The following is a 15,352-nucleotide window of genomic DNA, read 5'->3' on the forward strand; positions in this document are numbered from 1 at the left end:
CCTGCACGTTATGCACATGTACCCTAGAACTTAAAGTATAATAAAAAAAAAAAAAGAAGCAAAAAAAAAAAAAAAAAGAAATTAAATTCTAGCAGTTCTACTTATTCTGAGTACTAGTCCTTTGTCAATGAGATATATACAAATATATTCTGGTTCATGGCTTGCCTCTTTTTTAATGGCAAGTTTCTGTTGTACAGAAAATTTTCATTTTAATATAGGCTAACATTTTTTTTCTTTGCAATTTGTTCTTCGTGAGTCTTGTTTAATGTATCTTTTCTTATCTTGAGACCATAAAAACATTCTTTTAGATCATCTTAAACTTTTGCTTTCTAACCACCAGTTTTGTGTTGGTATGATATAATTGTTTTTTCTTATGGATAAACCGATTACTAAATAATCAATTTTTTTCTGCTGATTTGCCACTCCTCTCATAAAACTAGTTTTCCATAAATGTATGTGCCCATTCTGTTCCTTGAGTCTGTTGATTCCTGCACCAAATATCACAATCAACTGGCTAGTGATTCTTGACCCCACCTTGTTTCTCAAACACATTTACCACATTAGCTAATTTCTTCCATTGCATCATTACAACCACCTCAGGACTCCAGATTGCGGGACATGAAGGAGGATGCACAGACTACAGCTAAAATGCCAAAGAGATTAGTGTTAAGCAGCAGAACACAGTTCATCTATTCCAGGACGGAAGACAGAGTCAGCCACCAACCATTGGATTTGGGAAACAAAATTTCAAATTAATTAACCTTGGTTCAGTGAACTACACCAGAAAGCATTGCCTAACTTACTGGGAAATTAGATCTTCGTTCTAAATATCTGCAATTTGATCATAGAAGAAACCAGGCACAAGAGGAGGATAGATTAGAGCAACGCCATCATTACTGACGGGGGAGAAATGCACTTTTTGAGTTTTATTCTGATATGATTGCTGAGCTGAAGACAGAAGGAAGATGATACCTTTGTACGTACATGGGTCTCCAGTGAAGTATGTGGGTCTTTTTGGTGCCAATCAATCAGGAGAGAGAGTTTCAAATCAGGGACCTAAGACTTATATAACAATAACAGGTCAGAATTTTATAGAAAGGGAACATCCATCTCCATATGGATTATTTTCACTTTATTATTTTGCTGCCTTGGGAGAATCTATATGAATGTGAGGATATCCTGGGCTGGAGAGAAAAAAAAAATGGCTCTTGCCACATGAACGCAGGCCACAAGATGGGTAGAGATGTAACATGTCCAAATGAACCCACTATTTTTGTGTCCCCAAATCTGCTGCTCTTTCAATATTCCCATTCTCAGTAATGGCAGCACTGTCTGCCCAAATGCTACACTGCCCAAGCCACATGCCTGGGCACCATCCTTGGAGATGAATCAAGTACGGTAGATTCTATTACCTAGTTCTCCCATCCCCAAACACATCTCTCCATCTCCCCTCCACCCCATCCCTGCACACACTCACTCTCACCATCAAGGCCACTGTCATCCTGAGAGCTGAAACTACAGCAATAGCTTTCTGGCTGATCTCTCTGTCTTGAGTCATAGTTATAGCCCTCTTCCCCACTCTTGAAGCCAAAAGGCAAGTCTAGTAATGTCATTTTCTTGCTTAAAACTCGGTAATGGCTTCTCATTCTCCTGAGGCTACAGTCCAAACTGTTTAATATTATTTATGTGGATCTGGTGGATTCGGCCCTTGCTGACCTTCGCAGCTACTTCCTTGAGAGGTTAAGAACCCAGACCATGAAGTCAGTTTTCTCTGGGTTCAAATTCCCACTGCCCCACCTATTAGCTTCAAAATTTGAACAAACTTCTGGACCTCTCTGTGCTTCAGTGTTCTCCTGTGTAAAACGGGGACAGTCACAATGCCCACCTCACAGGGTTGTCACAAAGACTGAATGAGCTAACACAGGTAGAGTGCTCAGGTCGGCACCTGGCACAGGGTATGCATTCTATCAGTGTTAACCATGATTTTTATTTCTCCAATTCATTATGCCTTCTCCAGCCTCCGGGCCCTCACATTCCCTATTCTCTCCATCTCAGACACTCTTTCCAACACATTCTGATCATGCTACAAGGTAGTCTTCAGATGTAGGGAGCAGCCCCAGCGGCACCTGAAAACTTGATCAAAAGACAAATGCTCAGGCCCTACCCTAGACCTACTATATTAGAAACTCTAGGGCTCAACTCCAGCAATCTGAAGGTTTTTGTGTTGTTTTGATTTTTGATAGAGTCTGGCTCTGTTGTCCAGGTGGGAGTGCAGTGGTTCCATCACAGCTCACGCAGCCTGAACCTCCCGGGCTCCAGTGATCCTCCAGCCTCAACCTCCTGAGTAGCTGGGACTACAGGACTACAGGTGTACCACGCCCAGCTCACTTCTGTATATTTTATAGAGATGGGGTTTCACCATGTTGCCTAGGCTGGTCTCAGACTCCTGGGTTCAAGCAATCTGCCCGCCCTGTCTTCCCAAAGTGCTGGGATTAAAGGCATCAGCCACTGTGCTTGGCCAGCACTCTGAGTTTTAACAAACTCAGCCATCCTCCATGGGATTCTGATGCCCAGTTAAGGCTGGAAAACCAAGGCATCATCCCTGATAATTGTACTTAGATGCTTATTTTTCTCTATCCCCTGTTAGGCTCTACGTTCCACAGTGGCAGAGAAATGTCCATCTTAGTCCGTTCATCTCCTTTGTAGGTGCTGACAAACAGGAGCCATCACACACTGGCATGGAGTAAGCCATATTTCGTAGGACACAAGATCTAATTCCGTGCTCCTCTTTTCTGTTTCCCCAAATCAACACCCAGGTATTTCTAAAGTCTTGCCTAAACGTTCCAGCTTGTTCTCAACCTTGAAGCCAGGCTTAGGCCTAAGCTGTAAAGGGGGAGGGGAAACCCTGGAGGTAGAGGGGCAAAGGCAAGATGCTTGCGTCCCAGGGGCCCTGCATGACCTGGAGCAGCATAGGGGCCAAGAGGGTCTGCGCTCTCCCTAAACTGGAGTTTCTCTCCTGCACCATCTTTGGTGGAAGCACAGACAACTGAGGAAAGTCTGTATCGGCACAGCCATCCGAACTCCTGCCTCCTAATAAACACCTCTGAGGAAGAGAGCTGAGGAAACACTCTCTCACTCTCTCTCTCTCTCTCTCTCTCCCCCCCCCGTCCCTCCCTCCCCCCTCGGCCCCCTCACAGTCCTCCCCAGCCCCCCCCATCCTCCCCAGCGCCATTTCTCACTCCACTCCTCTACTCCCTTATCTCTCCCTACCCACTTCTGACCCCTCCTCCAGTCCTGCCGCCGGGTAACAAAACCGCTGGTTCCCGCCACACGCACCCGGTAGGGCTCAGGACGCCTTACTGGCGGCGATGGCTGGCTGAATAGCTTCCCAACAGAGAGGCCCGAGGTCCTGAAGGAGCCGGGGGTGCTGGCGACCTCGAGGCCGCTGCTGGGGAGGAGGCCGGCCAGCGTACAGGGGGCGGAGGCGGGGCGCGCCGGGAGGCACCCATCTCCCGCCCCGCACAGCCCAGGCGGGGCCGCAGCTCCGCCGCAGGTCCGGCTCTCACCCTCGGCTCCCGCGGCCCCGCGGCGCCTACTTCTGCGGACTCTGCGGGACCCTCCCCGGCAGGCGCTGTGCGCTGGAGAAGGCACAGGGGCGCAGGCATGGCCGCGGGGGCGGCGGCGCGGAAGGCAGAGCCTGTGCTGGAGGCGCCCCCGCAGCAGGAGCAGGTACCGGCGCCGGGGACGCGGGCGTGGGGGACGCCAGGCCGGGGTCCCGGGGCTCAAGCTGGTGCCGGGCAGGCTGCACACACTGGTCTCCAAGACCCCGGGCCCCACCGGGGAGAATCGGCCCTGGAAGGACGTGGGGACGGACGGATGACCTTCTGGAAGATGCCACCGCGAGGGGTGCCAGTCCCTCCTCCACTCCCTCCCTCCCACTTCTGTGCGGTCCCCGCTACCTTCCTTTCTTCCCTCTGATCCTCTTCCTTCGCTCCATCCCTCTCCTCGCATCCTTGCACTTTCTCTTCCAGGCTCACCCCTTCCAATTCCGCCCTCCTTAGTGACCGCCTGTGCCCTCCTCCCTCGGCAGAAGCCCCCAGGGCCCAGGGTCAAGGTCATAAGCACCTAGGGAGGGGAAGGGGTGTGCTCCAGGCTCTTGGCTAGACCTCCCTGGTTCTCAAACTCAAGTGTCTTCAGAATCACTCGGAGGACCTGTTACCACGCAGACTGCTGGTCTGTGTCCAGGATTTCTGATTCAAGATGTGTACCCTGATCGTCAGCTTGTCTTGCCTGGTGCTCAACCTAGCCCATTTCTGCTCCTGCTGGCGTCAGTTGCAAATCCAATCTTAATTTATTCTTTATTCATAGGACAATTCTTCTTAGGCTGCATCCAGGTACCAGGAGAGTTTGGGGTGTGGTGGAGGGTAGGTCTTATCTGGAGGAACCCAAATCCCATCCGTAAAATGAGGACAAAAATAACTCTTAAGGGCAAAAATAACTCTTAAACAACAACAAAAATCACTCATAGAGCGGGTAGGAAGAGATTAGTGTCCCAAAATAGGTTCAGGCAAAGAGCTGTAGGATTTCTGAGAAGGGCTTGCTCCTGACTGCCCTTCTTCTCCTCCAACCCCTGAGGCTGTGGCGTTCGAGCTGGGTTTTGGGGAATGAACAGGATCTGACCTCATGGGCCAGAGAATTCTAGATGGAGGGAACAGCAGTACCAAATGGCTTGGAGGTTATTTTTAATGTTGGGATGGATGGCCACGGGAAAAGGCAGAGAGAGGGGACTGTCCACTCTGACTGGCAGAAACCTAGGGGTCAGGAATGCTTATAGCAAAAAATAAGGGTGGGCTAGGCTGTGGAGGGATTTGTATACCACAAAATGGGGAAACTTAAAATGAAATTCCATGACTTTCTTGCTGGTTTCAAACCCAGATCATCGAAAGGGAGGTTCTGAATTGATGAATGCATGCCAGGAGGGTCAGAGGATCTAGTACTGGTGGATTTGCTGCTGATCTTTGCTCTTCCTTAAGGCTGGCATCACTGCCTAGTCTGCTGCCCTCAGGAGGTATGGCCTCTCTGTTGAGGCTGCCCTAGGAGGGACTCACAGCTTTTCCCTTAATCCCCTATGGCAAGACAGTGTGGTCCAGGGCCCAGCAGCCAAGGCATTACCTGTGAGCCTGTTAAAAATGCAGAGTCTCCGTTCTCATGCCAGACCCACTGAATCGAAATCTGCATTTTAGCCAGACCCCAGGGTGATTCATCTGCACATCAAAGTTCAAGAAGTGCTGGTTTCTTGACTTTACTAGAGCTGGGGATAAGAAAGGAAAAATAGAGATAGTTACTGACCAGCCTATTATCTGATAGCTTCCCTTTAGTTTGAACCTTACACTATTTTATTTTCCTTCATCACGCTTATTACTACCTGAAGTACATCTGTGTGTGTATTTGATTGTCTAAGAACCTCCTTCAGCATGAAAGCTCCAGCAGACAAGCCAGGTGGTCTGCCTTGCTTGCTCCTGTATTTCCAGGATCTAGAACAGTCTCAGCAAATGGCAGGGCCTCAATAAATATTGAATGAATAAATGAACAGTAACATACAACCTTATGATGTGAGACCCTAACTCCAGCGTACCTTACTGGCCAAACACCATCTCCCTATTCCCATCTTCCACCTCCCCAGCTACAACCCCTGGGGTCTTTTGAGCCTGCAACTGGTTAGGTATGTTTGAAACTCCTTAAATTTGAAGTGTAAGAGAGCAAAGAGCATGGGTTTAGGAGTTCCCTCTTCTGCTTGTCTGAGGCTGGTTTTCCAGGCTCGGATCTCTCCTGAGAGCTGAGAGGACCCACCACTTCCCCAAAACTGCTCTCTGCTTTGGGGTAGGCCACACACAGCCCCTCCTCTGCACCCACAGGCATGCAGCCTTGCCTTGTGACATGAATTCCTTACCAATGAATACAGCCCTCTAAACCTAACATTCCTACCTGGCACTCACATGTGGCCCAGTGGCATCACTAGTTTCTGAGTTCATTGTTCTGGCTTTGCCACTTGGGTTAGAAAGATTTTTCTAATAGTTGGGTTTTGTGAGGGAAGAGTTGAAAGTGGGGAAATCAGTTTGGAGGCAGCAGTTCAGGTGACAGATGATGAGAGCCAGTTCCAGGCATGGGGTGGCAGTCTCCAAACACATGGAGTGTGCCATGTGCCAGACATGGGGATTCAGTGTGGGGATGAGGCCAGCCCTGGCCCCCTACAGATTCAGGTAAGTAAATAAGTCATCAACAGTGCAGTCTGGTAACAATGTTCAAGGTGAGCAGATATCCTGGGAGGGGCCTCACTGAAAGGGTGTCCTGGAGTAAGTGGGATCCAAGGATGAGCAGAAATGAGGCAACCCAGCATGGAGGCTGGGAGTGGACGGAGAGCATTCAGGGACAGAAAAGCTCTGCTTGGCTGGAGCAGAGGGTGTGTGCAGGGGCAGTGGAGAGAAGGGAGGCTGAAATGGGATACAGGGCCTTGTGAGCCATGTTGGATTTCAGGCAGAAAGACAATAGGATCAGTCTACCTTTAATGGGAGCACTCTTACTGTCTGAAGAGGGAAGAGAGTGAAGGCAAGGGCCTCAGAGGAGGGGAACACCCTGCATGCTGGCCTCCATCTCATCCTCCCCTAGCCACCCTAGCTAAGGAGTGACAGCCCTTGCCCCCTAATGGTTATTCTTTATCACACATTCTATTTTCTTCATAGAATTTACTTCATTAGGCAGTTGTTTTGTTTGCTTGTTTATTGTGCATCATTTCCTCTAGAACACAAGGTCCTATTCATGAGAACAGGCACTTTGTCTTTCTCACCCTTGAATGCCAGCTCTTAACCCAGTGGCTGGCACACGGGAGGCACCACTCCATATTTGCTGAATGAATGACAAAATGAATGGCATAGAAGCCATGGGGTGGAGAGAAGGGGGCATGTTTGTGAGGCATTTATAGGCAGGGTCAACAGGAGAGTAGTGGGTTGGAGGTACAGAGTTGGTTAGGGGTAGGGATGATGCCCCAGGCTTTTCTGCTTTGAGCAATTGGATAGATAGAACAGGATGCGGTTAGCCAAGAAGGGGGTGGGGGGGACACAAAGTGGGAGCAGCTTGGGAGCAAACAACTATGTTCATTTTAGGGCAGGTTAATTCACATATCTGAGAGAGAGGTTCCCAAGTGGGGCTATGTAGGAGGCATTCAGAAACATCTGGAGCTCACACAGATTTAGCTAGCCAAAAGAAAGATATAAGAGATTGATACAAATACAGTGCTGGAACAGGAAAAAAGGACATGGCAACTGATCAGACAAGGAAAGGAATAAAAGAGAGGACAGAGGCAAGCTTACTTTTGTATTGTTCTTTTCAGTGACATATGTTCATGTAGAATACACTTAATGTAAAGAAGTATAAAAAAGAAAGTAAATGCCCAGGATGTATCACCACCCATGGAGCATTCCTGTTAATGTCTTGGGAGCCATTCTTCTGGGCTTTTTTAATTCCATATGTCTCTTTATGTAACTTTACATTTACATAAATAGGTTCAGATTATACACAACTGTTTTGAAGCATGCTTTTTCTGTTAACAATATGTCATGAAAATATTTCTATGTCAGTAAATATGAATCTGTGTTATCATTTTATAGCTTACAGATTCTTTTATGTAGATATGCAAAAATATGGGTCTTTTTCATCCATCGGGCTGGGTACTTGGTGAGTATTTCATTTTTATAACAGGTGTCTTTCAGTCCTTGGAAATTTTCTTATATAATTTATTTTAAACTTCCTGCATCTGTTATCTTCTTCTCTGGTTCTAGAACTCTTTTTTGGGGGGGAGGGGGGGGCATGAGGAGATTTCCTGGCCCAATTCTCTGATATTCTTATATTTTCTCTCTGTTTTCCATCTCTTTGAGTTTTTTTTTAATTATTTCTGAGTTCTTCAATTTATCTTCAATTCTTCATTTGATTTTTTATTTCTGTCTTCCTATTTTTAATTTCTAAGAGCTTTCGGTTGTTTTTCTATATTCTTTAAAGCACAGTGTTCTTATCATCATGGGTGCAGAACTCTTTCCTGTCTCAAACGTCTTGTGATGTTTGATTGTTCACTTGTATCTAAGATGAGACAGTACAGCACTGTTAAGTTATTGCTAGCAGGGAAAGCTTGTTGACAGGCAGTCTTCAGTGGAGGGTGACCTGGCTGGGCCTCTTCATAGGGAGAAAAAGGACTGTCCATATCTACAGGTCTGTTCTCTTGGCTTAGATTGATTCATTCTGTGTATAAAGGGCATATCTGGCTACCAGCTAAGTGGGCAAGCCCATGTCTAACATGCCTAGGCCAAGAGCACAAATGGAGGCCCTCATGCCACATGTCTAAGTATTATCAGCTGATCTGTTCTCACAGCCCTGCCTGCAGGTCCATCTGTGGCCCATGTAGCCACATTCTCCCTACCTGCACTGCTGGCTGCAGGCTTGAGTGGTAGCAAGGATCTGCTGGGACAGGGAAGATGGAAGTTTCAGTGTACCTGTACTAGTTTCCTAGGGCTGCTATAACAACAAAAAATGTATTATCTCACAATTCTGGAGGCCAGGAGTTCAAAATCTAGGTGTCAACAGGGTCATGCTCCCTCCAAAGACTGTAGGGGAGACTTCTTACTTGCCCCTTCCAGTCTCCGGTGACTCCAGGTGTTCCTGGCTTGTGGCTGCATCACTCCAGTCCCTGCTTCTGTCTTCACATGGCCATCTACTCTGCCTTGCTACTCTGTGTTGCTGGATGTCAAATCTTCCACTCCTTTCTCTTGTAAGGACACTAGTCATTGGATTTAGGACCTGCCCTAAATCCAGATGATCTCATTCTGAGGTCCTCAATTACATCTGCAAATACTCTATTGCCAAATAAGATCACATTCACAGGTACTAGGGGTTAGAACTCAAACTATATCTTTTGGGAGGACACAATTCAACCCACTACAGTGCCTAAACCAGGGATGCGGACTGACCTCACTGACTCCCAAGGAAGCTGTGGTAGATAGGATCTCCCACCACACACCTCAGACTTGGGATTTCCAAGCAGTCCCAAGCTGCTCCCAGACTACCTCACTGTAGTTAATTGAGGAGCCTCATCAGCCAAGATCCCACTTAGATGGTGTGGGATGGCCAAATTTCAAAACTTTATCTCCAGTTTCCCAGAGCACAGGCTATTCTTTTTCTTCTCCCCAACCTGCCAGTCCCCTGGGGTGTCAGCCCTACATCATCTCTTTCCAATTAAGGTCTACTCAGTCAATTACCAGACTTTCAAAATATTTTCTTAAGAGACAGAAAAGACACCGGGCACAATGGCTCATGCCTATAATCCCAGCACTTTGAGAGGCCAAGGCAGGCGGATCACCTGAGGTCAGGAGTTTGAGACCAGCCTGGCCGACATGGTGAAACCCCATCTCTACTAAAAATAGAAAGATTTAGCCGGGCATGGTGTTGGGTGCCTGTAGTCCCAGCTACTCAAGAGGCTAAGGCAGGAGAATCGCTTGAACCCGGGAGGCGGAGGTTGCAGTGAGCTGAGATCACACCATTGCACTCTAGCCTGGAGTCTAGTCTTGCACTCAAGCAAGACACCACCTCGAAAAGAAAAAAAAAAGAGAGAGAGAGAGAGAAAAAAAAGATAAAAACACAGTTATTTTGTGTTTTAGGGTTTGAGATGTCTGGGGTCCCCTAAAGCAAGGCAGGGCCCCTGCAGCCTGATCTAGAGTTGATGCTGCCAGGGAGGATGGTGCTAGGGCTCTCTAGACTCAGATGAGGGCTGCCGGTGTCCTCTGCTCTCCCTCCACATGCCTGGTGCCTCTCTGCCGGTGCCTCTGGTTTAACCACTAGTATTCTGCTAGTGTGGAGGCCTCCAAACCTTAAACTGACTTTCAGTGAACCTTCTTTTACTAACCCCAGTTGCATCCCCCACTTCTAGACACCCCAGGACCCTGCAATCCACAGCCCTCTTGAGGGTATTTGCACACACATTCTGCTCTGCACTGCCCACATGCTGGTGGGCTTCAGTGTCTTTTGCCCTATGGTGTCCCAGTGTCCCTTTCTGCTGGCCCATCTACTGGTAGTTTCAGAATTGGCTGCTCTGGACTCCTCTTTCATTCTCTTTGGACTTGGAGGCTTATGTCTTTTTGCTATTGTTCTAGTGGTGTTTGGGGAGGGAGAGGAGGTAAGTGCACTTTTTTTATTTACCGTGTTTCAATAGAAGACCTCATTTTTACTTTTTTTTTTAACACAGTTATTACTAGTGAGTTTGAACACCTTTCCGTAAATTGGTCATTTGTATATCTCAATTCGTGAATTTCTCATTCATGTACTTTGCCCTTTTGGACAATCTGTTTCTTTTAGATTAAATTATAAAAGCCCTTTTTACATATGCTTATTAGCTTTTTGCCCCTCACATATGCTATGCTTTCCCCAGTTCAATTTGTCTTTCAAATATTGAGGACTATAATGCATTTTATTTTAAATGTCCTCAAAATCTGTCATTTTTTTAACTTTATAATTTCTGGGCTCTACATTATACTTAAAAATGCCTTTTCCACTGCAGAATTATAAACATGTTTACCCATGTTTTCTTCTAGTACTTTTAAGATTTTCTTTCTCACATTTAAGAGAGAACAAGGCTTTGGATGAAATAGAAAAGTATAAGTTTAGGCAGTATTTGCACAATGCCAGGACCTTTCTGGGTGATGCCAGGAAAGAAGAAGGGGATGATGGCACAGGGGATAATACTGGCAACTTCTCAATGGCTCCCTGTCCCCAGGTGATCCCACTAGGTGGGTCCCTAATATTCAAATGGAGGTCACAACAGCTGGGCTCAAGTGTTGAGTTCCAAGAATGAAGCAAGCCTCAAGTAATCAAGCTGCATGAATCTCCTCCTTTCTTCCACAGGTCCCTTTCTGCTAAGTTCTACTTTGGGGGCAAAAACGTTGGCTGTCTGCTCTTCTGTGCTCTCCATCAAAGTTACATGATTATGTCTTTCCAATGATTGACCTTAAAGGTTTCAAATGACCAAATGTAGTGGGTTAGCAATAATCTAGAAAAGGTAGTCCATAGGTGGACTCTGTAGGTCATCCAGAAAGCACAGTTCTGGAGATGATCTCTGTGCTTTCCAGCTCAATTTGTAAGGGCGCAAGCCCAGATTACTCCCTTTCCTGGGATCAGTAATGATGCCTTCGTAACAGAAAAATGCAAGAATGCTTCAAATCAGCGGAGCCTCTGGTCAGCTCTGTCTCTGAAACTTTGAACTTGGAAATGATATTTACTCACTGAGATTGGAGATATTTACTCACTGCAATCATTTAAGATATCAGCAAAACAGATGTTTTTTAGGGATGCTCAGACTCACACTTCATATCCTAGAAGCCAGAGTAGCATGGCCTATTGGGAGACCACTCTCTGTAACTTTGACTGATTTGCCAAAACAGAACCATTGAAATGGAGCCTCATCTGATTCTCTGATCCAGGAACAGGATCAAATATTTAATAATAGTAACCTGATTATTCTTTTTTTGTTTGTTTGTTTCGTGTTGTTTTAGTTCTGTAAGCAAATTATTTTACTAGGACTTTTATCCCAAATTATTCAAATACTATGTGACGCTGTTATTTTTCATGGTCTGGGTTTCAACATGGTCTTGGTTTTAACAGAAAAACCAAGAAAACAAGAATGATTTTTGATAAGGGCCCTTTTTGTGTTTTTCAGATCTCTCATACAAAGCTTTCTGCAGAAGATGCGTGGAAGTAAGTAATTAGTATTTTTTAAGAGTTGTTTTGCTAAACATTAGATTTTTATCCTAACAGTTGAGAAATTGAATGAAGTCTTAATTTTATTTGTCAATTTTCCAGGATAGAGAAGATGGGGTAGGATACACAAATACTATAGACCACAACACATGGATTTCATCTGTTTTCTACAGCATGATCCATAGGAAAAGATCATGCAGTCCCACAAAGCTGGATTAATACATCCTTCAAAATATGGCTGTGTCAAGTTACTATTTATTTTAGGCACAAGATACACTGGTTTTGTTCCTATACCATTGCCCCTGTGTTCTGGTACATACTGTAGGGCCATTGAGCCCTGTGAGCACCACATGAAGTGAAATAAGAATGAAAAGCTCCTCCTTTTTTGTATTACAGGAGTCAATTTTGGATGCATTCCTACTCAAAAAAGAAAATACTACATTTGTACACCAATATATACTTTTCAAAGTACTTCAACATAGGCTAACCAATTTGAGATGCATTTTTATAATAAATTAATCTGATATAATAGATTAATAATCTCATAAAGCATATTTTGTATCTATGCAAGTCCTATTTTAGACTGATGATGAAGTCACTCTTTTATCTATATGCCCTAAGTTCAAAGTCTGTTAATTATATAGAATATTAAAAAGCTATTTTAGATTTGGAGCTGTATAAACCACAACTAAGCACTTGTACTTTTTCATTTTTCTTCCCATTTCTTCAGGGGAACAAGTTTGGTTTTTTGTTTGTTTGTTTAAATGAGCTTCTAGAAATCATTCTTGTCTCCTGAGCTCAGCTTCCAATAGAGAGACTAAGAGCCATGTAATTTTATTCAAGTTTTGCTTACCCGATATGGATTTCAGCTTCGTCATTTGATAAATGAAGGAGATTCATTCCATCTATGGTAACTTCCAGCACTGACATTCTGAGAATCCCTCTCAAAGAAACTGAACTTCAGCAGGAGTATTTACTGGGCTCCGTGGGCTGATTTCCACACCTTTTCCAGCAGGGGGCACCCTTGGGATTTGGATGAGATCCTTTTCTGAGGCATTCACTGCTCTTTGGAGTAGCTGTAGAAATGCTGGCAGAGGGAGAGAACCCAACCCGCATACCCATCAAGTGCCTTTAAAAGGTCACTATCTCATGGCACAGACTGTTACCCTGCGGTGTTTTCTGGGTGGTACACTAGCTAACTGCATACTGTAACCAGATGTAAGTGGAAACTTTAAGAGATTTTGTGACGGATGGTGCCACACTAGGGATGAAAGATAATGATAACCAGTATTCAGAAAGTAACTGACAGCATTCATAATTTTTCCCCATGTTCACGCATCTTGACCCTGGGCCTCTTTCTCTTCCTCTAGGCTCGTGGTTCTCAATCTTGGCTGCCCCTTAAAATCACATGGGATGCCTGAAAAATTCCTGATGTCACATCCCATCCTGCAAATCTGTATTAATTTGCTAGGAATACCATAACAAAATACCACAGAATAGGTGGCTTAAAAATCAGAAATTTATTTTCTCGCAGTTCTGGAGGCTGAAAGTCCAAGATGAAAGTGCTGGCAGGTTTGTTTTGGTATGTTGAAGTACAGGGGACCAGGACATCAGTGTATGAATTTCGAGAGGGTGCAGTTCAGCCCCCTAACACCCAGAAATGGTCATCTAATTGATCTGGATATGGGGGGTTAAGGTTTTTTTTAAAGCTTCCCAGTGATTCCTAACTTACAGACAAGGTCAAGAACCACTGCTCTAGGTTCTCATCGAGGCTACCCCAGAACGTTAAACCAGGTGACAAAGTATTTTGTTGATTTTCTCTACAATTGTGCAAAACTAAGCATCCAACTAAAACGGTAATGTTCAGCCATCACGGGAATGTTTGTGCGTGTCTAAGATAATACTTAAGCCTATTCTTTCTCTATATAATAGTTCTGTAACAATTTATACAACTCATTCAGAGGATAATATTCGCTCCTCTGGCATAAGCACCATCTGCAGGGTATCCTTTTACTTGAAATAGTAGCAAATGATTTAAAATTACCAACATTGGACTGTTTTTTACTTTCAAAAATTGATGTTTCATATGATGCAGCTCAATAATAATTATTCCTCATGTAGATATAAATAAAATAACATGTGCTTTACAGTCTTACAACAACCTTGTCAGTTACAGAAGGATGGTTATTTGAAATTTGCAAATGAGGAAACTGAGGCTCAGAGAGGATAAATGACTTCCCCAAGGTTGTGAGGCAATGAAGTGGCAGATCAGGGACTGGAACCCAGGTCTTCCCGGGGCTCATTAGTTTTTTTTAGCCCCATCACTTAACTTAAAAGACAAGGCTGAGGCCAACCACATGGGAAAGCAAAGGAACTGGTTTTGCTAAGAGAGTCAGGCTCCTCCTCCCAGCTGCTCCTTCTCCAGATCTAGGGAAAGGGAAGAAACCAAGAAAAACTTTACAATCAAAACTTACCAACCCTTACATTTGAAATCCCCTGTTGCTTTTTGTGAGCCAAACCTATTTTTTTTTTGTTTTTTTGTTTTGTTTTGTTTTGTTTTGTTTTTTTGGCTAAATGCGCAAGGTTGAGGGCTTTTTCAGATGACCTCATTTGCCGGTTCCAGCCTGCAGCAGGAGAGGATGTACAAGATGCACCGGGGCCATGAATCCATGCACGTGGAAATGATCTTGATCTTCCTCTGCATTCTGGTCATTGCCCAGATAGTGCTGGTCCAGTGGAGACAGAGGCATGGTCGATCCTACAATGTGAGTCACCCCTGTAGCTGCTGGGAGCCTGCTCCAGCTTGTATCAGCTTGACTGTTTTTTTCCAGGACACATTCTCCCTTAGTTACCACTTTGAAGGAACTGCCTTGGTTTAAGTCAGCGGTTCTCAACCAACTGCAGTTTCACTCCCAGGAGAAATTTGGCAATGCCTGGAATCATTTTTGACTGTCAAGACTTGTGGGTGTAGATGGGGAGGGAAGTTGCTACTGGCACCTGGTGGATAGAGGCCAGGGATGCTGGTAAACATCCTCCAATGCACAACAGCTCCCTACAACAAAAATTATCTGGCCTAAAATGTCAATGTTGCCAAGACTGAGAAATCCTGGTGTTTAAGTAAACCAGTTTTCCTTTCATGCATGAACAACTTCTGCCAATAGTCCAGGAAAAGAAGGATTAGGAATAGCCAAAAGAAATGGTTTAGGCTATCTGCTATGGCTTTAATGTATCCCCCAAAGTTCTTGTGTTGGAGATGTAATCCCCAATGCAACAGTGCTGGGAGGTGGGGCCTAATAAGAGGTGATTTGGCCATAAGGTCTCTGCCCTTGTGAATAGATTAATGCCATTAATTTTGTGGGAGTGTGTTTATTATAAAAATATGAATGTGGGCCCATATTCTCTCTCATTCTCTCCTGCCCTCTCACCTTCTGCTGTGAGATGACACAGCAAGAAGGCCCTCGCAAGATACAAACCCCTCTGTCTTGTACTTTCCAGCCTCCAGACCATGAGGCAATATATTTGCTGTTCATTATAAATTACCCAGTCTGTAGTATTCTGT

The 15,352-nt window shown here is 45.0% G+C and overlaps 1 protein-coding gene across 1 annotated transcript in view; it reads left to right on the forward strand.

Annotated features, from left to right (window-relative positions):
• The first annotated feature begins 3,288 nt into the window (after window positions 1-3,288).
• Window positions 3,289-15,352, forward strand: part of RNF175 (ring finger protein 175) — a 50,753-nt gene continuing 38,689 nt past the window's right edge. The window contains exons 1-3 of the mRNA XM_023227889.1: window positions 3,289-3,729; window positions 11,753-11,790; window positions 14,417-14,558. Coding sequence (XP_023083657.1) covers window positions 3,664-3,729; window positions 11,753-11,790; window positions 14,417-14,558 — 246 coding nt within the window. The 5' untranslated portion in view covers window positions 3,289-3,663. The remainder of the gene's footprint in view (window positions 3,730-11,752; window positions 11,791-14,416; window positions 14,559-15,352) is intronic.

This window comes from Piliocolobus tephrosceles, chromosome 3 (assembly GCF_002776525.5).
Source record: "Piliocolobus tephrosceles isolate RC106 chromosome 3, ASM277652v3, whole genome shotgun sequence".
NCBI lineage: Eukaryota > Metazoa > Chordata > Mammalia > Primates > Cercopithecidae > Piliocolobus > Piliocolobus tephrosceles.